The sequence below is a fragment of the Gopherus flavomarginatus genome, chromosome 15, assembly GCF_025201925.1.
Source record: "Gopherus flavomarginatus isolate rGopFla2 chromosome 15, rGopFla2.mat.asm, whole genome shotgun sequence".
Lineage (NCBI taxonomy): Eukaryota > Metazoa > Chordata > Testudines > Testudinidae > Gopherus > Gopherus flavomarginatus.
The window spans coordinates 10,871,574-10,897,595 of NC_066631.1; the positions used below are offsets into that span (position 1 = coordinate 10,871,574).

At 45.1% G+C, this 26,022-nt stretch overlaps 2 protein-coding genes and 1 pseudogene across 2 annotated transcripts in view; 1 reads left to right on the top strand and 2 right to left on the bottom strand.

Annotated features, from left to right (window-relative positions):
* GCN1 (GCN1 activator of EIF2AK4) overlaps positions 1–15,924 on the bottom strand; it is a 61,100-nt gene extending 45,176 nt beyond the window's left edge. Inside the window, exons 1-16 of the mRNA XM_050923567.1 lie at positions 15,865–15,924; positions 12,261–12,363; positions 9,848–9,911; positions 9,065–9,196; positions 7,297–7,405; positions 6,452–6,550; positions 6,229–6,363; positions 5,652–5,720; positions 5,456–5,564; positions 4,950–5,024; positions 4,184–4,312; positions 3,899–3,949; positions 3,331–3,429; positions 2,532–2,705; positions 1,039–1,191; positions 18–110 (exon numbers count right to left, since the gene is read on the bottom strand). Of these exons, the coding sequence (XP_050779524.1) occupies positions 18–110; positions 1,039–1,191; positions 2,532–2,705; positions 3,331–3,429; positions 3,899–3,949; positions 4,184–4,312; positions 4,950–5,024; positions 5,456–5,564; positions 5,652–5,720; positions 6,229–6,363; positions 6,452–6,550; positions 7,297–7,405; positions 9,065–9,196; positions 9,848–9,911; positions 12,261–12,363; positions 15,865–15,882 (1,612 nt within the window). The 5' untranslated portion in view covers positions 15,883–15,924. The remainder of the gene's footprint in view (positions 1–17; positions 111–1,038; positions 1,192–2,531; positions 2,706–3,330; positions 3,430–3,898; positions 3,950–4,183; positions 4,313–4,949; positions 5,025–5,455; positions 5,565–5,651; positions 5,721–6,228; positions 6,364–6,451; positions 6,551–7,296; positions 7,406–9,064; positions 9,197–9,847; positions 9,912–12,260; positions 12,364–15,864) is intronic.
* Positions 15,925–17,672: 1,748 nt separating this feature from the next.
* On the bottom strand, positions 17,673–24,103 carry RPLP0 (ribosomal protein lateral stalk subunit P0). The gene is made up of 8 exons (XM_050923651.1): positions 24,006–24,103; positions 23,347–23,452; positions 21,318–21,493; positions 21,136–21,223; positions 20,673–20,819; positions 19,621–19,806; positions 18,751–18,891; positions 17,673–17,904 (listed from the first exon to the last, which is right to left on the bottom strand). Exons 2-8 carry the CDS (start codon positions 23,398–23,400, stop codon positions 17,746–17,748), a joined length of 951 nt encoding a protein of 316 aa, XP_050779608.1. The 5' UTR covers positions 23,401–23,452; positions 24,006–24,103; the 3' UTR covers positions 17,673–17,745.
* Positions 24,104–25,156: 1,053 nt separating this feature from the next.
* LOC127035079 (uncharacterized) lies at positions 25,157–25,367 on the top strand (annotated as a pseudogene).
* The last annotated feature ends 655 nt before the right edge of the window (positions 25,368–26,022 follow it).

Below are 26,022 nucleotides of genomic sequence, written 5' to 3' on the forward strand. Positions count from 1 at the left end.
CACATTTAACAACTCACCTTCCTCTGATGCAGACTGCAAGAACTTCTCAGAAGTGAATATTTGCTTTTTCTCATCCAGAATCAGCTGCCAGAAGCCACTCAGCTTGGACTCTGAGAAAGAGAGAGAGATTTTTCTCTCAAGGTAATGCAAAATAAGCCAGGATTTACCATGCAATTACTTCTTTCATTGAAACAGTTCAATCCTGTCTCTTAAATTGGGGTTCTCTACCTTCACTGCTCCTCCACAACTTCCCACTATCGCATTCAGACTGTATACCATCTACACACCCACCCACAGCCCTGTTACAGCAGCACTTTCTACTACAGACATTTACTTATGAACCAAGAGATTACAATAATTAGAAAGCCCCATTTACATCTGCATCTCTGTCTCATCCAGACTTTCCTAGGACAAGTGATCCAAACATTGAAGGGGAGGAGGGAACTTGCACATCATGTTTGGTAGACAGGGAGCAAGCTGTATAGAGGAGTTCTGCCCTAGCAGATACCTGAGTTTGGACAGTTCTTTGAAGGAGGCTTTGGTGGTGGAATTTAATTGGAAGCATACAACCTTTGCTACTCTAGTGGATGGTGGGGTCGTCATCTGCTTCTTTGGAAAATTGGGAAATGACCCTTTAATCTCACCACACTCCAAAGAAGGAGAAAAAGTGTTACAAAAGAAAAAACACGTTCTTAATGCTGGTTTAATCAATGCCTCAGTCAATAATTATGGGAATTTAAGCCCTAAGTGAAGATTTTCTGCAATAAGAGAGACCACTAAAAAGGCATGCTGCACCAACCTAAGGCACTGGAGGCCAGGATTTTCACGGCTATGGCACAGTAACAATTCTGTTTAGTCTCGTTTACATGAGATCTGCCTGCACGTGCTCCACATGGGATAAATCTTGCCATGGTTTACACTTTAAGTGGCTTACAAATGGACAAGGATTCTCTATGAGCAAGCAACAGACAAAGAATATGACAATATCACAAATCCACTGTCAGTGTGCTGGTAACTTGTTCCTTTGTGGGCTCTTACCAGTTAGTGCATCAGCCAAAGACATCCTACAGATCAGCAAAGCAGAAGCAACGCCTTCTGTTACCATGGAAACCTGCGTACTTTGAGATGCAGACTTTTCCACTGTCTGGATAAGCACTGGTAATAAGTCCATTGCCTGTAATAACGTGTCACCTGAGGAAAAAGGAAGAGATAAGAGGCAAGAGAAGGTGGACTTCCTGGATCTACACTGAAAAATTCTAACAGCTCTTCTGCTGTCATAAATCCAGTTATGGAAATGGACTACAGAGACCACTGAGAAGGGTCTACATCTCCAGAACAGATAATCTGCCAAAAGGACTCTAGCTCCTCACATCACCACTGTTATTAAATTTTAACTCCACAGCAAACAGAGGCACTTTCCCACTCCTCCATCCTCAGTAACATGCTTCCTTCTCTCTCTGAATTTCTGTTCAGGATGAAAGAAGATTCCAATCCAATGCTACACAATTACTCATCCACCCAGTTTCCTTGCATTTGACAGAGAATATTTCCTGAATAGAGTACATTTTCTGAAACAAGGCAAAGCAGGCTTCGCTGGAAGGTCTGTGAGCACCTCTCTCATCTCAAATAATCAAAAGTCAAAGGATTCTACCTTTGGCTTTCAAATTTAAATATCCTTTAAATTAACATTCAAAACTACCTTTTTTACATTTCCAATACAAGCTGTAACACAAAATACCATAAACAAAAAAAGAAATATGTAACATCACAAAACTCCAAAGTCAGTCAAGAGAGTATTTTAACCATAAAAAAAAAATCCAAGAATTAGATCGAATATTTTATATTCTTCATATTTATCAGATAGGTCAAACCAATGGCACAATCAGCAAGATGAATGGGTAATTTCCATTTTTGTAATATTGACGCCTTCATCCCTGATCCCACGAGCAGCTGCACACAAGCAGACCCAAGTACCCCGATGAAGCCCCAACAACCTCAGGGGTCTGGCTACAAGGGTCTCATTGCAGGATCCTGGCCCTCGCCACTAATTCAGTTCTCAAAGTATTTGCTTCTGCCCTCATAACAATAGACAGATTACTGGCAGACAGAAATGGAGAGTTCACTGAGAAAGTTCAAATTCAGTCACTTACAATGAGAAAACGAAGGCAGTTCCACAGTATGTGTGTAATATTTGCATTAACTGTTCAGCTATACCAACACTAATCATCTCTTCGGTTTACACAGTCTCAGTGGATTTATTTAAGCGTATATTATATATTTTAGACTACAGAGACTGTTACTCTACAGTATGGGGATCAAATTTTGGGTTCGCAATGATTAGAGCCAGTAGAAGCCATTCTCAAAGGAGCACCAAAAGTTTGGGGTTTCTGAAGACCTTTACTTCAGAAACAATTTGCCACACAGAATCTATCTATATCCCTGCAATGATCAGTTTACACCTGGAAGCATGAGATTCAATTACCCTTCTGCTGTTCCCCCGCATAACTAAGAGTTATGTTCATAAAGTTTACCTTTGAAAGAGGCTAGCATGCATTGCAGGTAGGCATGTCTCACAGCTGAAGTAGAGGTTTTAAGGCTGAAGGCTTTCTTTAACCACTCTACAAACTTCTTGGGAACTTCTGTGGTGAACCGATTACACCAAAGAGCAAGGACAGAGACAGCATGTACCAAAGTGCCTTCATGGACTGGGAAGAAATGCAGAGAAAGTCAACACAGCTATCTCAAACCCATGAATGCATTGACAAGGTAGCAGGTAAACGGGAAGATGCTGAGGACTGATGGAAAGGACATCCATTCAAACTGAACTTACATAGCATATTCTCTCTACAAGGCTGCTTTATCACTATAGAATGAGGGTCTACACCAGCAGTTCTCAAACTGTGGGTTAGGACCCTGTTTTAATGGGGTCGCCAGGGCTGGTATTAGACTTGCTGGGGCATGGGGCCAAAGCCAAAGCCTGAGCTCCACCACCTGGGGCCAAAGCCGAAGTCCAAGGGTTACAGCTCAGGTTACAGGCCCCCACACCTGGGGCAGAAGCTTTGGCTCTGGACCCCAGGCCAGGGCAGTGGGGCTCAGGTGGGCGAGCGCGGGCTTCAGTCCCCGCTCCTGGGAACATGTAATAATTTTTGTTGTCGGAAGGGAGGGTTGCAGTGCAATGAAGTTTGAGAACCCCTGGTGTACACAAAGGATTTCATAACTCAATAGCTGTGTATCAGAGTTATCTTCAGCTAAATATGCTCTGCACTGAAATCCAACTCTGGCTTGAATGAAGCTGGGCAGGATCCAGAACAAAGAAAACTGTGTCCTCACCTTCTTGTTGCAGGAAAGGGATGAAAAGTTCAGCCACAGTTCCACTCAGAGCTTGACTTGAAGATCCAGAAACCACATGATGACTAAAACTACCAATTCCTAAAATGACAAAACACTCCCTGGTTAGTGCCCTACTACAAGAGTTACTGCAAACCAAACAATGTAGGCTACAACCGACACCTCATAGCTCAATCCCATTCATCTCTGCCTGTCCAAATTTCTCTCCATCACTGCACCAATTCTGGATTTAGCCATCCTGCAGCTACAGAACCTGGTGGACCTCTCTCTAAATTTCAATCATTGCTGCACCCACCTAATCCTCCTCCTCCTTTGGCTACACATTTTAAAGCTTTCTGAATTTCCACTGGTCTCTAATGGCCACCAACAGCCATCAACCTACTTAAAGAGCAGAAAGCCATTAGCCTGCAGGCAATAATATGTACCATCACCCAAGATCTTCCAGCCATGGCTGGTTAAGACCACGACACTGACAACTCAAGTACTCATCTTTCCGCTAAATCTGTTCCACTGTAGAATAAACCTATCTACTTTCTTCCAGTAGCCTTACCTGAAAGGACACTTATCTTCTGAGCCACAACCGTCAGTTTCCCCTCAGAACCTGTCAACAAAAAAAAAAGGTGGCGAGAGAGTTGGTAGCAAGCAATCTAACTGGGGCAATTATTAAATCCACGAGAGAGACAGACTATTTTTTACCAGAAAACTGTTCAGCCTTCCATCTGACCCAGGCCATGCTGGCCCTATTCAGCTTTTACAGCTGACATACGATATGGAACACTCCTCAAAGCAAGCAAACTTCAGCTGATCTGCACTGACCGACTCATAAGTTACTTACCCCCCAGGATAGCAAACAAGTGTCTCCCCAGTGACTCCACAGCCGATGGATCACTGCACTGTCGAGCCAGATTCTTTAATGCCACTACTGCCTCATCCATCAGTTGTGGACTGTTGGATTTCAGTTGACCTAAAAATGCAATGTGCAAGCTATGAGTTACTCAAGAGCTATGCACATCTCCTCAACAGGGTGCGAAATCATCTTTGTGCAAACTATGCGGCCTGCCTTAGCTTCTGGCCAAGTGAGAATTTTCTCCCTTCCATTTTGGCAGGGCATATCATCAGTATTGTTACTATTAATGCCACAGTTTTACAGCATTTTACAGACATTAACAAATTTACACTCCACTCCTCTGTGAGATTGGAATGATACTTCCCTATTTTACCGATGGAGATACCAAGGCACATGGAATTAAGTGCATTGCCCAGCATCCCAAATTAGTCTGTAGCAAGGCTGGAAATAGAAGCCAAGTCTTTTAATTCCCTGTTCCATGCCTTACCCCAAAAACCACTACTAAACCACTTTGCACAACGGGCCTCAGGCAGCCACAAGATAGCTAGAACTGAAACCTTAATTCTTTTCAGAAGTTTAATGTGCAATATTTCAATTCCATATCACAGTATCACCTCCCACCCACAATGACAAGGACATCTTCATAGTCAAGAATGGCACTAACAACATGGCAATCATAAACACATAGGCACAGTCAGAGCTGTAGGGAGTCCTGCTAAGAATCTGTCAACCCATCCAGAGATGATGCACTTACTGGCCAGTCCTTTCACAATGTCCAGAGCATACTGGCTGAGATCAAGGGTCACAGATGCTAGCAAGCAGGAGATTGCTGGGGACAGAAAAGAAGTTATGGTGTTAAACAACAACTGGCTTTTAGCGTGGCAGTAACCTCACGCAGTCCAAGCTCTCAGAGACCATTAGAGAGGAGTTGCTGCCATGAGAAGTGGAAAGAAAACCAAAGAAACTCCCTCCAATGGACAAATTTACTCAGAATTATTCTACACATTCAGCTCTGAAAGTCTGTTCCCCGCAAGCAGTAGATACCACATACCCAGCCACTTGGGATCACATCACCAATGCGACCTCTCCACATCCACCCTATAGGAGCCAGCCAGCCTGCCACCTAGCTCTGTTCACAGGCAAAGAGTCTGCTTAAGCACAGTCCAATGGGTGGCATTCTCCTATTACCCACACCAACTCCTAAACTCCAAGGAACAACTCTTCATGCCTCCATCCCATGTTGCTTCAGGGAAGACTCACTTTCAATCACGTTCTCAGGGCTGCGTAGCAGGGATTTCTGCAGAGTTGGTAGGACCAGGTCCTTGAATTCAGAGTGAGTCACATATCGGAGGAGGGGGGCACAGTTATCCTGCAGAGAGAACATGGTCAGGCACCCAGCACAGCAGCAAACATTATACATGGGACAAAAGTATAAACAGTGCCATGTGTCTCTCACCAGCAAGTGCTTCTGAGGTTTTGTCTTACTCATCACAATGGTCTTCATGTAGAAATCCAGAAGGGCACTCTGAACAAGCAGAACATCTGTTACAGTCATGTCACAATCTGCTCACGCTCCCCGAACGCCAGCAGAGAGCGAAAGATCATGCCCCATCTTGTTTCCCCCAAAACACATAGCCCCATTCAAGTTGAATTTCAGTTCTATTACCAGTCCCCCACACACAACTCCACTAGGAAGCATGGTTCTTTGCCCCAGCTGCCAGCCTGAACACAAAAAACCCATGGAGAGCTAGGTGCTCAGCTCTATTCTTGAAATCAGGATACAGAGATAGGGAAAGCAGGCGTCCTGGCTGTCTCCCTAAAAGCAAGAAATACACTGAAGAGCAGGGTGTGCCAATAGTCTCCCTAAATGCAAACTCAGGTCAGGATACCTGAGCTTTAATCAGCGCAATCTCGCTTTACTATCAGACTGACAGATATAAAGCACCAGCCTTGCTGTTACATTTCTGCCCCTTCCCAATGAAAATCATTCTGATTATTCTGGAGGAGAAAGAGGAGTCAGAGCTCTTATTTACCTTGTGTCTGTTAATAACATCCATCTCTTTCTGGCTTGTGCAGAATTGCACCAGAAACCCCAGCATTGCAGCATAGCTCTGGTTTGGTTCTAGACTGAGAATGACAGACAGATACTGATCCACCAGCCCTGGGTTCTGTTGAGAAGAACCATAAGATACATTAACTCAAGTGACACTAGAAAAGTCAGTGAATTAGGTCACACACTGTCAAACCGTATGTCACCTCTTTCCAAAGCCTGTTCAATTTCTTCACAGCTCCAGCCACTGCATGCTTGTGAGAACCTCCCAGAACTTCTAATAGAAGCAAACACTGGACTTCCACCTGCCAAGAGAAATAGGAAGAGATACATTTACACACTTACCACTTGAGAAATAGAAATAGATAACGTTCACTCTAACTCTGAGTAAGGCTTCTAGGATCTTCATTAGCAACTTCCTCATCACAAATGACTTTAAACAGGATTTCAAATAAATGTTCATGTGAGCATTGTAAAGAGAACAGCAGTTTCACACCTCCAATTGGTACTGTGTTCCAATAAGAAATAAGGTCCTTGTTGGAACAAGGTCCACAGGACAGACCAACCAATAAAGAGAAAAAGTGAAAAGCTTCTTTACACCACCCCAAATGCGGTATAATTGGCAACATGCTTAGGAGACACCCAGGATGAGACCAACCCAGGATACTGCAGTTTGGGATTCAGCTGCATTACTAACAGATCTGGGGAAATATCCAACAATTTTGTTGCAGTTCCAGACAGAAGTGTACAGAGCCAGCTTGCCTGGCTCTAGTCAAGGCTATTAATATCAATACCTCCTGACTCTTTTACCAGAATAAGGGAGACCAAAAAAACTATACAAAGTGTATAGGGTAAACAAAGGGAAGAGAGAGGCCCTATGAAGGTGGGTTTTAATGTAACACCAGCTGTTACAATCACCAGTACCAAGCCCACAGTCACATTCAGGATTCCTCACATTGCCACATTAGCCTGGAAATACACGACAATACTTCAAAGCCTCTTCCTTGTCCCTGAGGGGCAAGATACCTTTCCAGAGCACCAAAATACCTACCAGCTTTTTCCATGTTTCTCCTTCTCTCTTGTCACGTGTTGGGAAGACTATGCGCACAAGCAAACAAATCCAGGAGAGAGCCAGCAAAGCTGCAGATCCACTGCTCTTACTGTCACAGAAAGGGGAAAAGGAGTGAGTCTATAGTTCCAGAGACATTGCTCAGCATTAACAACCCAGGACACGTATATTTTTATGCCCAAACTGGAATTTGTCACCTTGTTAGTGAAGCATCTTCACTGAAGAAAAACAGCCGAAGTCTCGGGTTTTAAATCAATTCTCAACACCACTAATTAGCACGTTTTAAACATTCAGAATCCTCTGAACAACACATCAGAAGGCCAAACCTTGCCTTCTGGGGATGTCAAACCACAATATGAGAAACATCCCTAAGGCCAGTAGAGAAGGGAGAGGCAAACATTTTGCAAGCTCAATCCCTGGGCTGCAAGTAACCCAGCTCTCTCATCAGCTGCTCTCTTCTATAGGCTGACTGGACTGCACTGTCTCAGATTTCTGAATGACTACTCACTTATCCTTCACCCTCAGCCACTTTGGCACAACACACTTATTTCCGATTTGTGCCAGATCTATTTCCTAGCTCTGTTGTAATCCTCAGCTCTCTCCCAAGGTGATGGCAGAAGATGGATCCTTCAAATGCCTGTCAGAGCTCTAATAATCATACCCCCATTTGACCTCTCTCTCCTTCAAGGTACAATGTCATAGCCAACATCCTTACAGACAATAACAGGATCAGAGTCCCTTAAGAACCAGCTGCTACCAGACAGTAACTAGAGGAGTAAATACTACATTACATGGATAAATCCAGATTGGACATTTTTTCTAAAGGACATACTCTAATTCAAATCCTTAGTTATTGGGCTTGATGCAGGAATCACCAGGTAAAGTTCTGTGGTCTGTGTTATGCTGGAGGTCATGCTCAATCATAATGGTCACTTTGGCCTTCTGGACCTATTCCCTAACTGGGATCTCTGGTTGCAACTGGTATAGAACAGCAATAAAGTGTTTTAGAAATGAATCTCAAGAACACACCACAGCAGGGGTAACAATTTTTTTTTTCCCCAAGGTCCAAATGTCTTGGTCAAGGTCCAGACTCCAGAGAAAAACAACACAAAACCAATAACAATATTAGTAATAATAAGTAAATAAAAAGATGTCGCCATTTGTTCTAAAGCATCTGGTAGTCCAGATTTGGCCCACAGTCCACCTATTGACTACCCCTGCAGCACAGAATCAACCCAAAGCAGATTAAGGTACCAAAACTAAGAATATCTATAATAAAGTTCAGCTGTTTAATTTCAAGACAAGTGTCCCTTTCCTGGTCATTCTTTGATAAACCAGCTTAAAACAAGTTGTCCTGTATTTGAAGGCTACTGAAAGGAAACTGTAATCCAGCCCAACCCTGCTATCTGAATTTCACTAGAACTAAGCCTCTCCCTTCCCAATGGGCATTCAGTGTGCTGCGTCTGCATAAAGAAGTACTAGCTGCAGTACTCTCCAATCAGCGTCAAAACAGGCTTCAGCAGAAGTTTCTGAGTCACCCTCTTGGAAATGATGTTGCTTCTATGGCAAGATGGTTGACATGGTAAATGAGAATAAAATACGAACCATCAACTTTCCCTAATTCTGCCTGGAAAAGTAAGAGTTACCCCCTCTCAGTGGTAAAGCTTCCACTCTGGATGCAAAAGGCTGACTGGCAGTATTTCATGAAATGGTTTCATGCACAGCAACAGGAATAGCAGTCAGCCCTCACCTTGGAACTCCAGCCTTGCCACTGATCCCTAAAGACTGCAGGGATTGCAGAAGGTTCTTTGCTGTTGCTTCTGGCTGGGACTCTGCAAGCTGTTGGAGAGCTGACTGCAGGGCTCTGCGGGATGCTGCGTCTCTACAGGGAAAAGGAAACATTTTCTGTTACTGTTACAAATCATGTCAGTGTTTCAGATATTAAATTCTAGATTCCACAAAGAGGGCTCTGCTTCCTATCATCATCAGTCTGGCCAACAGCCATTATATCTTTCCCTTTCCAACAGGTGAAGAAGGATCTACATCATCTACACGCAGTGCAGAATGATCCATTCCCTACCTCAACAGACAGTCTGACCTGACCAGAGGAACACCACAACAACTGTCATCCTATGACACAAGATTAACAATTAATTCTGACAGGCCCAAAAGGGGGTTTCAACCACTTCTTTACTACAGACCACAGTTTAAATCTAACCCAAAATTGCTCAGTTACAGCCTGATCCTGCAACTCCCAGACCTCTGCAAGGGCAAAGGGATGCACTCATGCACAGTGATTTGCAGAATCAAGATCTTAATTTGTTTTTAATTTGAAAAGATGAATTTTTGTTATTTGAGGTTGTAAAACTTGTTTTTCTACAGATTCTGAACGTTGGGCCTACATTACTGGACAGCACTCTTATGACAAATCTCACTATATACTACACTCCACATCAACGCGATTTCCATATGGAAGATACTACAGTCAAGTTCAGCTACCAGATATGCAGCCTTCCCAGGCCCACATACTCACCTGTAACGATGCAGGGTGAGGCAGAATAGTTTGCAAAGCCCTTTAACCACACTCTCTGGCAGATCTGCAATAAATTGGTTTCCAAAGTGTTTATTTGGGAATCATCAGTAAGGCCCCAATCTTGCAAACCTTTTACTACTGTGAGTAGCCCCACTGATTCTAGAGAAACTATTTATGGCACTTAAGTTAAGCATGTGCATTAGTGTTTGCAGGATCAGGGCACAAGGCTGATTGACTGTCATGACAAAATAAATAAATGGGAATCAGAATTTCAATTTTTAGAAGTTGGAAAAAAATCAGAGCACACAATACTTTAGTATTAAATTGTATGTCATAGGAAATTATGAGAAAAGTCAAAGAAATATCTTATAAAAAAACACAAAACCCCCTCATTTTCAATCATTAAATGCATTTTAAATTATTTAAGAGCATTTGAAAAACCCATACTCTGCTACTCTGGACAGATATAAACCTACATTTGCAGTAATGATTCACGGAGGAGTCTTATTTAGTAAAAGACTGGCCAGGATGATAAAAAGCATGATTTTAAACAAAAAACCCTAAAAGCCATGGCTGTGACATACAACCTTGGGACCTGATCTAGAATCCACAGACACAAAGAAAGTCTTTCTACCAACTTCAACGAGCTTTGGATCAGACCCGTAATCATTTGTAGACAGCTAATTAAAAATTCTAGGATTGCTTTGTAATCAAGAAGCATAATATAAGATCCAGCCTCCTACATGAAATATGGTAACACTAGTTTGAGTGAAACCAGCTGGACATCAGCATCAAACACGGTTCCCTCCGCATCTCAGTGTCCACAAATATTTTGAGTATCTGCTGAAGGATTTAACCTTTATATTTTCATTCCTCCTCCTCTTTTCTTATGTCTACGCTGAACAAGATACAAAAATCGTTGCTGCATGTTTCCTCATCACCCTCTTAGTTACCTTTTTCCAAATGCAGAGAACAAATTTTCACTATGGTCAGACTCAGTGGGGGAAGTTAGGCCACAAGGCAGACCCAGATGAATAATCAGCTATAGGCTGCTTGCTCTTAGATCAGGAGCATTTTGGAAGTTATTTATTCACCTTTCAGAAGAGGCATGCTATCATGCCCAGTAATACTATCATCACATTTACAGAACACCCTTCATCTTGAAGGATCCAGTGAACTTCATGTAAAAAGGAAATATTTCAGTCAACACAGAAAAACAGTCACCTCTGGGATGGTTCACAAAAGCTGTTTAAAAGTACATACCACCACACAACATGTTAAAACAAAGTGGAAAAACTAAATTTAAATGACTCCTGAAATTTCATCTAAGCAAAATTTATTTGATATCACAAAAACTTACCAACACCTCTACAATGGGAATATGTAAAAATAATCAGGAATTCCATTTTACATCTTCACTTCTCATCTGAGATATCTGTTTTAGGCTTTGCTGGAGCCCTAGGCATAATTCACAGTGTAAACCAAAGGCTATGAACCAGAGCAGCCTGGCCTTGGCAAAATAGCAGCACACCAAGTAAACACATTCCTGACCTAAGAAGATGGTACAGTGTTCTAAAGTAACAGTGTAAAGACATTTTCAGGAGATGGTACAGGAACACAGACCTCTCATAAGAGAAGGATGGGATGACAAGATAATGGATGGGGATGTTTTGTTTGAACTAGCAGGCACAAGGTACAGGACAGTAACAAAAAAAAAAAGTGTGTGCAATACATAACTTGTTTGTATCCATGCATAAAAGAGGAAGGCATAGGAGGGGCAACTTTGTACTTGCCAAGGGGACTGCATCCTGGTGTGCTCACTGAGCGGCTGCCTTGTTACAGGCATACATGTGTTAATGTACCTGTGGCTCCTATGTTAGTTCTGTGCTTTGTCACCAATAAAGCTGGCCAAGTGCCTTTGCCGCTGAACTGAGCCTGTAGTCTTTCCTTATGAATAACATTGAGGTCTGCTGGTGTTTAGAGATGTTTAGGAGGAGAGGGGCAGAACAGAAAAATGGGGCAAAATCTCCAGGACCAGCAAGCCATGCTAAAGGATACACGAACATCAGTACTTGTGTATACATACAGACACAGACATTCAATTGTTAGAACTGCTCATAAGAGAAAGCACATACTCCAATGCCTACAGTCCTACGGTCTCAAAAAAAGGGCCACAAATTTCACAGGTCTTTTAAAATGAAGTGCACTTCAGGGATTCCCAAACTGTGGTAGATGGACCACTGATGGTACATGAGCTTGATGTTTCATCCATTCACTCCATGATTTTTTCAGAAGGTGGTATATGAAGCAATGAAGTTTGAGAGCCACTGCTTTAGCATATACCTAAACCCATTCCACACACACTGTGAAAGAAATAGCATACAAATGCTTTAAATAGATGAAATACAAGTACCTTGCCCAGTAACACATCTTCCCAGTTCATTAAGTATCTCTCTTCGCTCCTTCACACTGGCTGTGGTCACTTTTACAGCAAACCTCTTCAGTGTATCAGAAACCTAAAACAGCCATTCATATAAAAAAAGTTATCACTCTCTTGTCACCATCAACATATGGATGACAAAACCTAGAACAAACAGAAACACCGGAAAGGGAGAATGTGCCCTTTTGCAGACAGCCAACTCCTCTTACTAACTGACTGTTGTGGTTAGACACAATCATCCAAACCACCATGGTACTTGGTAAGCCAACAACTCCTGCCTGTATCCATGAAAAGAATTATCAGTGTCTCATACAAGGTGAAGGTCCTCTATTTGTTTGATAATTCAAAATCTCTTTCATATATACAGTAGGATGACCTTCCTCTGATTTTCAACCTGCTTATGTGGTACTGTATCCTCACTAATATACAGTACCATTAGACTCCAATTACCCTTTTATAAAGTGGACAGACTATATTTACAATGCAATGCGTCTCATGTGAATCACTCAAGGAACCAGTAAAATCAATTGCCTAGTACTTATGACCTTTAAAGGCTGAAGAATTTGCACCAGAATAGAACGCAGATCTTTTGCTTTCCAGTGGTGCACTTTAGCCCCTAGATTGCACTCACTCACCCACTTAAGGGGAGCTTCCACCATGAGACAGTCTATGCTGCAGGCTTAATTTCATATATTGAGTGTTTCACTTATGATTTAATACCGTCAATTGTTATGAAATTATGTAAGAGGAATAACAAGTGAAAGGTTTCTCATTGTACCTTAACAGACACCTGTTACATGTTCATGGAGTTTGTGTGGGTTAGTGTCCTTTTAAACTGAAATGTCTATCACGTTTAAAAAGTCACATCTTATTTATAAAAAACTCTTTCCTATGTTACCACACAAGTGGAGATTAGATTGTTAATTTTTTGTTTCAGTAATTTACTTTTCACCATTTATGCTGTCTGTTTACTTTTTATACCTAACTCAGCTTCAGAAGTGGAACTAGCCCACTTAATTTCACTTTGGTGTATAATCGGTTTAATTTTTCAGTTTTTATGCACTAGCACCGTTTTGTGATGTCTGGACTGAAAACATTGCAGGAGAATGTTTAAATCTCAATCCCAGTAATAATCTTTCCTTAATTTTAATATATATTAAAACATTATTAAAGCTTTGTAAAACATGTATGAAAAAATAATTTGTTCTAGGCTGACAGTAGGACTTGGCAGATCTGGTGGCAAATAGCGACTGATAAAGTGTCAACTTCCTACATCTGCAGACAGCCTGAAACAGTAGATGTATGAGAACCACCTAAATATAAAATCCCAACCCCAGCATGCAGACTGAACAGTCCTCAGATGCTTCATGTACAGTACTCCAGCTTCAAAGCTGGAACAGCCTCCATACCGCCTGTATCTCCATAACATAGGTGGAGATGCCCTGATCCACCATCCAAAGACCTTCCTATATTGGGGCACACAGGGAGCACAACTGAACTGTGCCCTGCAGTCAAAGGAACACATGCATCCCCTCCATGGACTCCCCAAATCCTGATCCATCTCCTCCAAAACAGAGCTCCACTGGGTTTGTAATAAAAGGTCCCTTGATATGCATGGAAATGGCAGGATTTGCTCTTGAGTAGTATGAACTGCCTCCATTCATCTCAATGAAACTTTTGTCTGTGTGCAAGAAACCCCTCAAAATTGCTGATTGGAATTTCCAGGTAATTCCTACCTCTCCTTTCCTCCAACTCAGCCATTCTAATCCCTGTTCCTCTCTCCAAGGACGGGCAAAAAGTAGGGTAAATCTGGCTAGCAACCTGCAGAATTTGTTGAGAGATGGTAGTCATCAATACTAACTGTTCGTCAGCCTACCAGTTAAGGTACGAACATGTGAGAAATTATTTTAAAGAAAACTTTCCATTGTTAAAGACAAATCCAAGATGTCTAGTAGGTACTGATGCTGAAGGGCCCTATATAAGTGTGACAGCCATTTACAAGGAATACACCTCAGTTTTCAGACACTTGGGATAATTTTAAATCTGCATTATATTCCAGTGGTTCCCAATTGATCCACTAACTTATGGAATGGGCAGTTTTTACCATTCATGCAACTTCAGTGATGAGGAGTCATTGTGCAAAGGTTTCATGCATCACTGTTTATTCTTTTTATTAATATTTATATAGACACACGTGTTAGTAAATTATATAACGACAAAAGTTCCATGAAAGACTCAAGTCTAAACATATACATATCAAGCCAGATAAGACCTGACTTTGGAGGGGCTCTCTGAAGCAACCTCCATAAAACAGTGGAAAGTGTACCACAAGCATATAGAAAAAAGAGGAAAATATTGTAACAAATCAGCTAAGAACTACATGGTTGTCACTCTTTTGTACATCACAGTTATTTATAATTTCACTGCAATATGAGGGACAGAACTCACTTTCCTGCTCCTAAAGCCTAACCCATACCACTTGATAAATCTTCATTTGCTGTTAGACATAATAGGATCAATTCTAACACATAGTGGAGCAGTTCCAATTCCACCCAAAAAATAACTCAGCATGCAAGTTTTATTGCAATATCCTATGTGATTAAATTGGAATACATTTTTATTACGTACATAATTGTTTTCAATGTATTAGGAGCAGCCTTTTTTTGCCATTAAATGGACATTTACTGAATTTTTTTAAAACCTACTCATATTCCAAGTAGCACTCTCAAGACCAGATAAACTGGAAAGCCAGAGAAAATATTTATCAATATTTTTCACTTTATATTTTTGATAGGTCTTTCCATATAGTCAGTTTCACTGGCTTCCTTACAGAAGCAGTCAACTTCCTCCACTGTTCGTGTGAAGGTTTTACAAGACAGCAAAAAGAGTTGTTTAAAAGATACAACAACGCGACTGCAGAACCACAAAAACTGACAAAGGATCTCAGGGGCGGGGATGGTGCCCAGAGCTGATTGTTTCAGCTTGGTAGGGACCTTTTTAACGCTGATGTTAAACCCTGGGCCAGCCCCGACCTCCGCCTGAGCCTGGCCCAGCAGGAGAGAAAGGCTCATCCCGCCGGCTCAGACAGCTCCCATCCCCCACGGACACAGAGGACGCGACAGTCACGCTCTACGAACGCCTCCCGTCCCATCCCCCGCGCAAGGCGAGGCGCCGCGGCTGCTCCGATCTCCTGCGCGGCCGGCCGGACTCCGCGGCAGGGCCGGTCTCGCACCACGACACGAGGCTGCCGAGAGCAGGCGAGAGCTTGGCGCGGCCTCGCTCGGCCTGTCACGGGCCGGAAAGGGGACAGGGCCGCGCTCGGCCGGGCTGGCTGCTCGGGAGGAGCCGGGGGGCAGGTTAGGTGTCGCCGCCCAGCGAGGGACGGGACTGACGCGACTGCCACGTCCCTTCTCCCCGGGACAGAGGCCGGATCCCGGGAGGAGCCGCCGCCGCCTCCCCGTGACGCGGCCGCCTGAGAGGGACCAAACTAAGGAGCCGGGCCTCGGAGCCCCTCCGCGGGAGCGGCTCTCGCTGAGCCGCCTCCACCCCACTGCAGGGCCCAGCCCCCCGCACTCACCTGCGTGTCGGCCGCCATCGCGCCGGTCTGACCCCGGAAGCACTACGAGGTTCAGTTCCGGGTCACGCGCAGGCCTGGCCAGTAGGTGCGGCTCGTGGCTATAGCGATGCCTGGAGGTCGGGGCCTGAGCGCGAGTGAGCGAGACTGGGTCCTGCGGCGGCCACGGGGAGACCTCAGGAGCTGGTCATTTCCCTGAGCCAGCCCACCCCCCCCCAGGTGCAGCGCCGGGCACACAGCAGCCGGCCTGGGAGGGGTTTGCCAGGGCAGCCACTCCCTGCCCTTGATGTTTCCTCCACTATCCACGGGGATGCTGCTAGTCACTTGTCTCGGAAACCGGGCACCGCTCTTCACGGCCTGACAAAGGCAGATGTTGACTTTGTAGCAATACGAGCCCTGTTCAATTGCTGGGGTAGAGTTGCACCTAGTGATAGATCCGGGTCCGTCGTGCGAGGTGCCGCCAGTGCTAACATAAAAGGCAGTCCAGTGCTGCAAGAGTTTAATCCCATTTTCGCAGCGCCTGGGTGGTCAGCTCTTTTTGCAGAAGGGTGCAATGTCTTGCATAGAATCACCGAGGGAGGCAGATTTTTGGATTAGGAAGCAGATTATTTTAACAGCACAGGGAACACGCTGGAAATTGCTTGTCCTAAAATGACACAACACTTGGAAAATAGAGTTTCCCAAATAGCAAGTGTAGGTTAGGCCAGTAAGGAACAATTACTTTAACCTAGTATCAAAACTCAAGTGCATAAAAGTTAGCTCCTAAATTCACATTCAGACCCATATGTGGATCATTTTTCAGAAGTGATGATCACCCATAATTCTCATTGAATTAAAAGGAGTGTTCTACCACCATGAAAATCAGGTCTGTTTGTTTTGGCTTAACATTTTGGCTTGGGTCTTACATGAAAACTCAGCTGGTCCACAGCAGCAACCACAGCCCCAACAATCACAACAGCTCATTTTTCATAAAACACGGGACACAACTGGCCTAACTTGGCAGCAAATCAAAAACATTGTTTAATTGCTAAATCTTACAGCATAATCTGAAGCTCTCCAGAGCAATCAAGTTCCAGAAGATGGGGTGACACCTGCAGTAAAGACAGTTCCAAAGTGGCAACAACAGGCAGCCTAGTAAACCTCATAAGACCTGGTCTCTAAGCTGATCCACTCATCACTTGCTTATCTAACTTAACCATGCACTTAGTTTTCATTGTGTATTCAGTAATGTAGACAGCTCCTCAGGGCAAGGACCCTGTTTATTTGCCTGTAGTTATCAGTGCTTCATTGAGCACATTTGCTGTGCCTCATGGCTCCAGCAGACTCAGGCTAGCCCCTTAAACTCAGACCCAGGGGGTTTTGTTAGATTGAGAGCCTGAGCTACCACCTGAGACAGCGTCCACACTGCTATTTTCAGTACATTAGCTCAAGTCCTGCTAGCCTAAGGGCTTGTATACACAACTGAATATAGCATCCATAGGTGGAGTGATTCTGGAATATCTCTTGCACTTTAAATTCACACCTTACTTTAATTCACATTAACATTCCAGTGTAGCCAAGGCAGAAGTGCATCAAGTGACATGACTAGTATTTGTCATGTGTGGAGCCTCTTGCTCTCAGCTGCAGGGGAAGTTATTTCAAGGTTTCCCAAAATTATTTTATGGCTGTTTTAGTACGTGTTTATGACTGAAGGCAAGATCAAAAAAAACTACATCTTTAGGATCAAAATCCATATATTAAGTTTCACACCAGTGGAAAGTTCATGCATGATGATTCCTCCTCTCCCACCTCCCCAAGATAAACACACAACAGAGGGTGTAAAATAGCACTTTATTTCTCTAATTAAACCAGTTGAAGAAGTGGTTAGTCAGTGTGTGGCAGGGGTTAGTCAAAAAGACCAAATCCCATGTCCTCGTCAGACTCCTCTGATTCCTCCTTTACTTCCTCTTTGGCTGGAGCAGCAGCGGCGGCGGCAGCAGGAGCTGCAGCTGCCACAGGGGCAGCAGCCACAAAGGCTGAGGGGTCAGCTAGGAAGGCCTTTACCTGTAAGAGGAGAAAAGCATATAGTAACTTCAGGGAACAAACAGGTCACAATTTACATCTATCCTATTGCCAGACTGAAAAGAGATGGCGTATTAGTAGGTCTCCACAGGAATTAAGAGCAGGGAGCACACCCTTTGCAACCCCCAAAGGCCATGCAAGCAACTTGCCAGCAACCCAAGGGATGGATTATACCAACAAACTGAAGACAACCAGCACAGCACAGCAACGTTGCCTTATCATACGAGAAGAGGACTGGGATGCTCGCAGAAGGCACACTCTCCACCCTCCTTGCCAGTAAGCTGCTCCTAGGATTGAGGGGTGAAGAGGCAGAACTGCACCTCCACAAAGCAAGGAATTCCCCCTGGCTGCAATGCAGTTATATGCACTTCACACTGTTCAAGGCCTCTTTTCAGTGCAGATCTCTAACATACAACCTTCTAGATCTTTAAGGGCTCATGCTCAAAGACTAGTTTGTGAACCTTAAGTCAGCACACAATCTATTTCAGTCTGTCTAGCTCAGGGGTCAGCAACCTTTGAGAAGTGGTGTGCCAAGTCTTCATTTATTCATTCTAATTTAAGGTTTCGCGTGCCAGTAATACATTTTAACATTTATAGAAGTTCTCTTTCTGCAAGTCTATAATACATAACTAAACTATTGTTGTATGTAAAGTAAATAAGGCTTTTAAAATGTTTAAGAAGCTTCATTTAAAATTCAATTAAAACGCAGAGCCCCCTGGACGGGTGGTCAGGACCCGAGCAGTGTGAGTGCCACTAAAAATCAGCTTGCGTGCCGCCTTCGGCACCCATGCCATAGGTTGCCTACCCCTGGTCTAGCTCATACCCTACCTTTTCAGCAAGTGGGAAGGTGTACTCAGTCTCCACAGCCACAGCTAGGACTCGCTTATACCCATTGATGATGGAGTGAGGCACAGAAGCGATGGTTGGGTAGCCAATTTGCAGACAAACACTAGCTACATTACGAACGCCCTGGGGAAGAGGGAAAGAAAAACTCATGTTCCAAGCATTCAGCTCTGAGAATTACATTGCAAGTAAACACAACCATCCATAACAATATGTGCAAACATAATAAAGGGTATTACAGGTGAGAGAATTGCCTGGTTCTGGCAAAGGAGACAAACAAGAGGCAGCCTTAACCACATACCTTTAACACTTGTTACAAGGTGTTTCCAGAGTTTGTATTCTCTGCATTTCACACATAACTGATAGCCAACATAATGGAACATCGCTCCCAGTAGAAAACACATCCATGTTGCAAATCAAAATTTCCAGCATTCAGGGATGCATGATACAACCCACCAAGACAACTACTGTCTGGCAAAGCCATGATTCGCACTACCCCTATTTTCCAAAGGTGATAGGGAACATCAAAACACCTTGGGAAAATTGGCTAGCAGGCTGACACACACTTGCATCTGGATCTCCCAACTCTGGAGTACAATGAAATACCACAGACCAGTTTTTAAAGCACCATGCCAGGCCAATAACCTTGTTATTCAGGACTAGAGCTGTAAAAATCACTTTTAGAATTCAGTGCTAGTCTCATTCACAGTTCAAAAAGCAGGGGGCGGGAAGAAAAAAAACAAAACACACACGGCCCTCCAGAATTTCAGATTAGATACCCAAACACTTAATCTATCTCCATAACTACATGGAATACAGTAGACATGGCATACAGCACAGGCAAGCATCTCTTACTTCCAGAAAGCGTCTGTGCAGAGTCTCCTCGGTGATGTCCAGCACTTCAGGATTGTAAATGCTGCCGTTGTCAAACACTTGCTGGATAATCAGCCCAAAGGAGAATGGGGAAATATTCAACATGTTCAGCAAGGTCGCTTCGCTGGCTCCCACTTTATCTCCAGTCTTGATCAGCTGCACATCACTCTGAGAGTCAAAGAGGGAAAAGTGAGTAACAAACTGCTACAGGGAAACTCAGGCACAGAGCCGCAACAAGGTTCAACTTCACATTACGAACATCTGTAGATGAGACTGAAGGAGTTAGACCCAAAAATGATTCTGTATCTAAACATGTCCAAAGTTTAGCTGAGCAATCTGTGTGAAGTATGAGAAGCAGCCCACCCAGCATATGGCACATTTCAAAGAAAGGTCCATAATTATGAGACGTGCAAATGGTATCAGCTACACTTAACACATACATCATCTAGACCTAGGCTGTCCCATTAGACACTCAAACCAGAGTTTCTCATACCCAGAGTACTGTGCCCAGCTAGAAGGAACTAAACCCTTCTCCACAGGAGTCAAACTAGACATCTGGCTTTGAAGATTACTTAAGGTAGAGCAGTAACACCACTGCAGTTAACATTATGTCATTAATATTTATACTTTCCATTCCTCATAGAGCACCAGGAAATATTAAAATAATCTTTTTTTAAAAAGATGACTCCCTGAACAGTTTCAAGGAAGGTGGGATTTTGAAAGGCTTATCAGTGAGTATCGATCCATTTTTGACAAAACTGCCCGCACAGATTCATTACTCTGCTATTTTGCTCTTAAGATGCTTTAGAGACATGCCTCCAAAGTCCTCAATAGAAGGTGGGATTGATCTTGTGCCATGGAAAGCAGCACAAGACATGGGGATGTAGGGATGAACCAGCTACAGATCTATTGTCCTAACTTCAGTGGAATTGCCAAACTGTCCAACCAGGGCCATCCAGTATATAGGAGTAGCTAGAAAGCTGTGAATGACCTTTCACTTGCTAGTAGCACACTGAACTTTGCTCTGCACTCACCAGGATTTCAATGGTACCTCTGGAGATCTTCGTGGTGATGCCCAAAGCCTGGAAGAAGGAGGTCTTCTCGGGACCCAAACCAGTGTTCTGGGCTGGCACAGTGACATCACAAGGGGCAATGGCACCAGCTCGAGCAGCAGCTGGCACCTAACATGACAGTGCAAGAAGAGAAAGCAAAATAATGCTTGGCTTTCAGACAGTACTGTATAGACACGAATTCATCCTCACAGCACTTCTGCGAAATCGGCATCTCCCAATTATTCACATGGGGAAACTCAGGTCACAGCAAGTCAGTGGCAGCGCTTGGAGTACAACACAGTAAATGCCTGGTTCCCAGTTCTTGCTCCCTTCTAAAATCATACATCCAGAGAATGTTCAGGGTTACACTGTCTCCTTCCTTCAGATCAGGCCCCAAGACCTCCCTGAGTAGACACGCTATAACAATAATGTCCTCCTCCCTTACCTTGTTTGCCAACAGCATGTCCCTGATCTCAGTCAGATCCTCCTTGGTGAACACAAAGCCTACATTCCCACGGATATGAGGCAACAGCCTGCAGGAAAGACAGCACCATTCAGTTTCACTCCTCCAGAGAACATACAGTTTTCCTCAGGAAGCAGAGTGTGGAATCACAGTATTTTACTCACTTTTCCAAAGCAGGGTTATTCTCCAGATGACCACGGATAGCCTTGCGCATCATGGTGTTCTTCCCCATCAGCACAACAGCCTTCCCACGCAGGGACATGCGGATCTGCTGCATCTGTTTGGATCCTACATTGTCTGCTCCCACGATGAAGCATTTTGGATAATCATCCAGCAGTTGCTATGGAAAGAACAAATGAGTTTTACAAAGAAACCTAGACCAGGGTATAGAGTAACATTAGGTCCCATTTAGGCACCTTAACTAAATGGCCAGATTCCATAAGTCCTTAGCACCCAGTAACTCTGTTTAGGTGCATAAATGGGAGCTACTGTGTGCTAAGCTGAGAAATCTGACCCAATGTTACCAACCAGAACCTCTCCAAAAGCAACAAAAAAAACCCTGTCACCTGACTAGGGCTCTTAAACAGCTGACATTGATATACATTCCAGTTAGCAACCAGTATGTGCACTAATGGAACTGCCCCACTATCTGCCACTCTGGGGGTACTTCCCCCTTTCCCCCTCAAGTCTCCAAACCAACCCTGACATTTTCAGTCTCTTTAGGTTGCCAGGGAGCCATTGCTTAAAACATATGGTTACAAGGCTGCCAACCCAATGCTACAGAAAATGCAGAGCGCAATTCTTTCTGAAAAAAATTACATACCAGCAGCTCTCTGATGACCCTCAGAGAGGAAATAAAGAAGTCTCAAAGCACCTTTAAGGGAGATAAACATGCTAAATGAGTTGCATTTAAACCCTCCAAATAAAGCACAGTCAAGACATACCAGGAGCTTAGCTGAGATGTGATGTTTATGCCTGTAAAAATGTTAATGCAGTTTCTCTGAAAGGATCCCTCTTAAAGAGTCAACAACTTGGTAATGCTCTCCATTAAGGAGGGTTGGATGTGTGGCTCTTCTGCAGATGCTACTCTTGCTTACTCGGTCACTGTGAACAGTATCTCACTGCTACGCAACACATTGAGGCGTTAAAAACACAAATTATATTCAACTAGGAAGCAGCACTAACATTTACAAGGCTCTTCTGAATGATTTATTTGTGATTGCAGTGGACTCTGTTCTTAGTAACATGGTTTAATTCTTTCCAGATCCAAGTGTTCTGGGGATCTTACTCAGGCTTCCCAATTGTTTTTAAAATGTTCAAAAACCTGCCAATGGCTGGTATATTCATTGTAAGAGAGACAACAGCTATGCAAGTGTCTATGTCAAAGCTCACTTGAAGGAGCTTACTGAAAACCTTCTGATAAAATTTGGATGTAACATCTAGAAGAGCCTTCAGAGTCTCATAATAGCAGCCACCAGTGGGAAATGTGGCATACCAGGCTCTAGATAAGAAGTACCCAAACTGGGGAGGGGGGGGGGATATGGGACACACACAGGTTTAGGGGAGCACAGCTGTTGCCTGGGCCAGCTCCCACAGGGGGTGGGGCGGTAGCACTACCCAGCTCCACACCTAGCCTGGTCCTGTCTGCCAGAGCTCCACTCCTGCCCTCAGCTGAGGCCCTCCTGCCCCTGTCCGTGTTCCCCCACCCCCAGTCCTGCTCTGGCAGGGGGAGAAGCAGACAGGGTAAGAGGGGTGCATGACCATGAAAAGTTTGGGGACCACTGTTCTAGATCCAGTGGCAAAAACTGAGTCGCACAATCAGCAACTTCACAGGAGCCAGAGGGCTTCACCTCATTGATATACAATGGAGCAAATTGCTACAACAGCCATTAATCACAGCACTGTCGTCCCAGCATAGCTTGCTCCTGCTTGATCAGGTAACCTCTGCAAACTGCAGCTCTGTATTAACCATGAGGCTGGCTCCTGCCTTGCTGCCTAACCCCCCTCCCTCCCCCCTCCCATTAAGTCTGTGGCTCCAAATGTGCCACCACGGATTTCTAGTGCATTAGGATTAACCTAGGGGTGCGCTTGCAGGTGTAGTACAGAGAATGGCCAGGGCAGGCTGAACCATGTGTGACAAGAGTCCATCCCGGCCCCAGCCCATCTAAAAGACAGCCCAAGGGAGACACTTACAATGATTTTCAGGAAATAGTTGGACTTCCACGTAGCCCTGTCTTCCCTGGGCATCTCGACGGTGCTTCCAAGGATTGCCACAAAGGGTTTAAAGACCAGCTGTTCCCTACAAGAGACAAGGTTGGGAAACCAGGGTTCAGCCAGAGCACGGCAACCCCACCCTCTCCCCTGGCCTCCCACCCCCGCCTGAAAAGGGGACGCCGCATCCTGGCCCGGCCTCCCAAACGATGAAGCGGGGCTTAAAGTGGAGAGTTTCCAGGCTGTATCAAATGGAACCAGCGTGGGACTCCCGCGGGGCACTGAGGAATCTACAGTCTGTGTGTCCCCGGCATCCGAGAGGCCCCTGTTCCCGCCAACCCGCGCTGAGGGGAGGGGGCGGGGGTCCCTCATGGGTTCCCGTAGAGAAGACGAAGAGGCCCCTCGGGCACTGGGATCCCGGAGCGATGAGCACAGCGCGGCCCCGTGTCCCTGCCGCGGTGCTGAGCCGGCCCCGCGTGGCCAGGCCCGAGGCCTAGCGACACCCAGAGCCGCGGCGGGGCCCAGCCAGCCGGGAAGCCCCGGGGTAAGGCCGACCCGCCCGGATCCCCATAATCTCCTCCCCGGCCGGGGGCTGAGTGCGGTCGAGTCCCCCGCCGGCCGCCCCCACTCTGGACACCCACCTCCCACGAGAGCTCCGGGAAAGAAAAGGGAGCGCGCCCACCTTCTCGCTCTTCTTATACTCCGAGCCACAGCCAATCAGCGACTGGTAACCTCCGGCCCTGCTCAATCTATTGGATAGTTGTGGACGTCAATCCAAGTGACTAGACGAGTCCCTCCCTCCTATTGGACAGAAATCCTGTCATTCACAAGGCTGACGACTGAAGGTGCTGTCATTTAGAGGAGCAGTAGCAGCACAAAGAAAGCTGATTCCTGCTAGGGCTCCTCCTGCTGGATGAGAGCTATTCGCGCCCTCCCACGGCCTACTGGGAGACTGGGCTGGAGCCGCGGGGCCACCTGCAGCCTCCCCCGCCATGGAGCCAGTGTTGTGACATCATCTCTGACATCCCTTTGATGCCTGGCAGGCGTGAGGCCAGAAAGGGGAGTTCATTCCATCTGCCAAACATAACCCTGCTGTGCCTCAGGGCTGCTCTAACTTACACTCTGCCACCTGAGCTGCTCAGATCACAACAGCATCGGGGCCACTGTGGCCACACTCCCTATTTCCCTGCAGAGGGACAATGAAGATGGGGCTGACCTCGGACTGATATCACCAGCTCTCATGAGTTTTTCACAAGTGAAAGGATTTCGGACAGGGCAGGAGCTTGTCTGGAGCTGACCCAAGATGCTTCAACTGCCTTGCGAAGGGCAGCCCTGCCAAAAGCTGGCAGTCTCCCCGCCATACACAGGTCTCACAAGAAGGGAGGGTGAAGAAATGAGTAAAGAGCCCAGCTGTGCTGGCCTGGGGGGTGGGGGGAGTGTGAAAACCCCCAGGAAGAGCTAAGGTGAGGCTAGGTGCAGCTGAATTGAGGGCGGTGGTGGTGCTGAACTGAGGAGTGGGCTTGGGGGACAGGATTAATTGTTTGTCAGAGAAGAGGCATCTGTGGCGGTGAGCGCATCTAAAGCAGATGCCAAACTCACAAAACCTAGTTAAATCTCGGAAACTAAGTAGGCAACTTTTAATTCTCCCAGACACCTAGTGGGGCTGGGCAGAGGGAGTTCAACACTCAGAGACAGAGTGGAAAAACAGCATAATCTTTTAAAAAAACAACATGTGTTGCAGATTATGGATTACAGCATTTTATTACTTTTTAAACCAAACTTGCTATTTTGCATAATTGAAGTATTATACCTCAATGATTAGAAACTTTTTTTATTATCCTGTTTTCGATAATTTTAACATTAGCTTTTATAAAAATATTTCCTCTATGTGAGGACTATATGTTAAATGCAGTTTTTTAACAGGGAGAAGGAATAGGAGCTGGCTCCAGCCACTCCATGCTTCAGCCTGGTATTGCAGTATCACCAGGAGTGGTTTACTGTCGTAGTTGAAAAACAGCAAAGAAATCTGTTGTGCTGTCTATGTTAACAGGGGTTCTCAAACTACGGGTTGCAAACTTTTTACAGGGGGAGGTCATGCACTGTCAGCCTCCACCACAAACCCCACTTTGCCTCCAGCATTTATAATAGTGTTAAATATATTAAATAAGTGTTTTTAATTTATGAGAGTGGGGCCGATGTCTTCAGATTGGGGGAGGCGGCTCAGGGCTTGGGCAGAGGGTTGTGGGGTGAGAGCTCTGGGGTGGGGCTGAGGGGTTTGGGGTGCAGGAGCGGGCTCTGGGGCTACAGCAGGGAGAAAGGACTTCCCCCAGCTTTCTCCCTGCAGCAGTACCTGGGCAGGGCCTGTCCCAATCACAGCAGCTCTGGAGCTGAGGCTGCAGAATATGCGCCTGGCCCCCGCAGGTCAAGGCTGTGGCCTGGGTTCCCTGAGTGCTTTTGTGGTCCTAAATAGGCTGCTCCGTGGCCATGCAGCTTCCAGGAATCTTAGCCCATGGGTGGTGTGTGTGTTTGTGGTGTGCTTACTCCTTGACTGAAGTATATAGTGAGCTCTGTTTGTTTGAGGGACCCTGGGCTGAGCCTGCTATGCAAGGCTGACAGCATGTTGATGAGGCTTTCATCCCCAAGCCTTTTAGGACCTGC

What these genes read in the sequence shown, in the direction of transcription:
- RPLP0 (XM_050923651.1), bottom strand. Translation starts at nt 23,400, where the DNA reads ATGCCCAGGGAAGACAGGGCTACGTGGAAGTCCAACTATTTCCTGAAA. An exon ending in ACTATTTCCTGAAAATCATT is followed by an intron (nt 21,494 to 23,346) that starts GTAAGTGTCTCC and finishes TTCTTTCCATAG; the next exon opens with CAACTGCTGGATGATTATCC. An exon ending in GAGGTACCATTGAAATCCTG is followed by an intron (nt 19,807 to 20,672) that starts GTGAGTGCAGAG and finishes TTTGACTCTCAG; the next exon opens with AGTGATGTGCAGCTGATCAA.